Consider the following 2466-nt stretch of genomic DNA (forward strand, 5'->3'; position numbering starts at 1 on the left):
ATATATATATATATATATATATATATATATATATAGTAAATAACTATATCTTTTTATTATGTATACTTTAAAAACTTACCTTCGGCGAACTCACGCAAGCTATGTAATACGTTATTAAGTTGGTGGTAAATTGTATCTAAGAGTGGTAAAGCGGGTACTGATTTTTCGTTCTTATTGTCCAAAGTATCTGTATTTACAACGACTGGATTATTTACGTTCGTTAGTTTCGGAAAATCTTCACGAACGGGTGATTTGATTTCCTTTGTGTCTGATATTTTTTCCGTCTTGATTTCCTTTGTGTCTGATATTTTTCCTTTTGATTCGATTAGCACTAAATCATCTGAATCATCTGAATAATTGACTGGATCATCATCTTCCGAATCGTGCCATAATGGATAATGCCAACTATATGTAGGTTTTTGGAGAAAAACCTATGCATACATTACAATATAAATTTATATTTATTTTTAAATAAAAAATGTTACTGACATCATTTATTAAATTTATTAAATATAATGAAGAAATAATGAAGATATAATTAAAAATTTGTAAAACGTTTTCAAAAATTTATCAAAATTTTTCAAGAAAAAGTATGCAATTTTCGAAATATCGTTATACCTATACGTACAATATTGTATTATGTAATAGTGCGGCGTTACAACTTTATACATTATAATGCATTAGCACTTGATTTACGAACAATATTATATTCTCGATTAGCATTATATAAGAATAAGGGAAAAAATAGTTATAACATTTAAATGTTATAACTTTGATAAATGCATGAAATTATAAAAATCAACAATTGTTAGCTGCAGTTGACAGAAAGTTATTAAATCGTCAATTTCATATTATTTCTATAATACAAAGAAGAAAGTTAATAATTAATTAAAGATATTCTCGATTGTAACATTTTTTTTCGCTGAATATATTACTATTCTGATTAATTTATTAACATGGTAATATAAATCATAAGAATTAATTATATTCATAATTGATATTTATTTAATTGTCGGCATTCTTTTTATGTGTGGTTTATTAAAAATATATACATATGCTATGTTCTGTATTTTGTTTTTATAATGTTATTTGCGTAATTCACATAATACTTATTCGTTAAAAGCATATATTATATAAGTATTCTTGATATTCCATAAGTGTAAACTAAAATGAAGTTCGATATAAATTTTTTGCATTTGTAATATTTTACAAATGCAAAATAATTTACATCAAAAATTGTACAGAAATGAACAATTGCACGAATTTTCGAATGCCGTTTAAATAATTATATTAATATCAAATTATCTCAATATTAAAAAATGTTAAGTAATTAATTTATCATACCTATTTTATATTTATATTGAATAATTTATTATGCGACTCTAATAAAAAATGATTAGAATTGTATAATACTTAGGAAAAATATATATTTATATAATGATATATAATAATATATATATTTACTATCACCTGTTATCCCTTGCACAATTACGAATATTGCTAATAATACAAAACACTTCATGATTTCACTTGATGAATTAAATTTCTTGAACCGCAATTAAGTAGAAGTAAATGTTTAAGATAGATGAACCTTTCTGAATTTTTTCTTAAGTATTCCCAACTTATATACAGTCAGAAAAATAGATATCTCGTACTATCAAAGTAAAGCTAGTAAGTTTTAGTATCAGCTCTAAACATTTGGTCTGTGTTAATAATCCACTTTTCATTATATGTATATACAGGATGTATGTATATCCTGTATGTGTATACAGGATGTCCGGAAAGTTTTGACAAAGCGCTTGTGTGTAAATGGAGTGGATTAAACTGAATCAAAAAGTCCTTCACTATTTTGTAATTCTCGCAATTTGTTTTTAATTACCCATTGAACAGAATGTCTAAAATCAAATGTGCATAAAACAATTTTAAGATACTTTTAAGAGTTCTTTGAGAAATATCCTTTAGATATTTCATGAAAAATTCTAAAAAAAATTTTTAAGATGTTTTATGCGTTAATTTTATTCGATTATTTGGTAATCTTTATCTCGTTTATAATTGCGAAAATTGCGAAATAGTAGGGGACTCTTCGTCTTAATATTTTTTAATCCTCTCTATCTGTATACGCTTTGTCATAATTTATCGGACACTCTGTATACAGTACTTCTGTATGTTTCACGATGCATTCTACTGTAAAAATTTGGTAAGCCAAAACGTTAGCTTCTAAAAGTTCAAAAAATATTAAGTCTTGTTTTATCGGAATTCCTGAAGGCTTGTAAGAATTTTAAAAAATCCTAAAGACAAAATATAATGTAGATACAAAATTAGATATAAAGCCTAAGTTATTTTATGAAATGCAATATTCTTATTCATTTTTTGTGTCTTAGATTATAGTTATACAACAGAAGTCACTATTGATATATATATATATATATATATAATGAGCAGGAATATTGCATTCTGTAAAATAAC

At 24.6% G+C, this 2466-nt stretch overlaps 1 protein-coding gene across 1 annotated transcript; it reads right to left on the bottom strand.

The window, feature by feature from the left end:
- Window positions 1-79: 79 nt before the first annotated feature.
- LOC105625496 lies at window positions 80-1522 on the bottom strand (the record flags this gene model as incomplete). Its single annotated transcript, XM_012206822.1, has 2 exons — window positions 1465-1522; window positions 80-373 (listed from the first exon to the last, which is right to left on the bottom strand). Coding segments are annotated over exons 1-2 (352 nt in total), but the record flags the coding sequence as incomplete, so codon positions are not given.
- Between the last annotated feature and the right edge of the window lie 944 nt (window positions 1523-2466).

This window comes from Atta cephalotes (assembly GCF_000143395.1).
Source record: "Atta cephalotes unplaced genomic scaffold scaffold02009, whole genome shotgun sequence".
NCBI classification, from domain to species: Eukaryota; Metazoa; Arthropoda; class Insecta; order Hymenoptera; family Formicidae; genus Atta; species Atta cephalotes.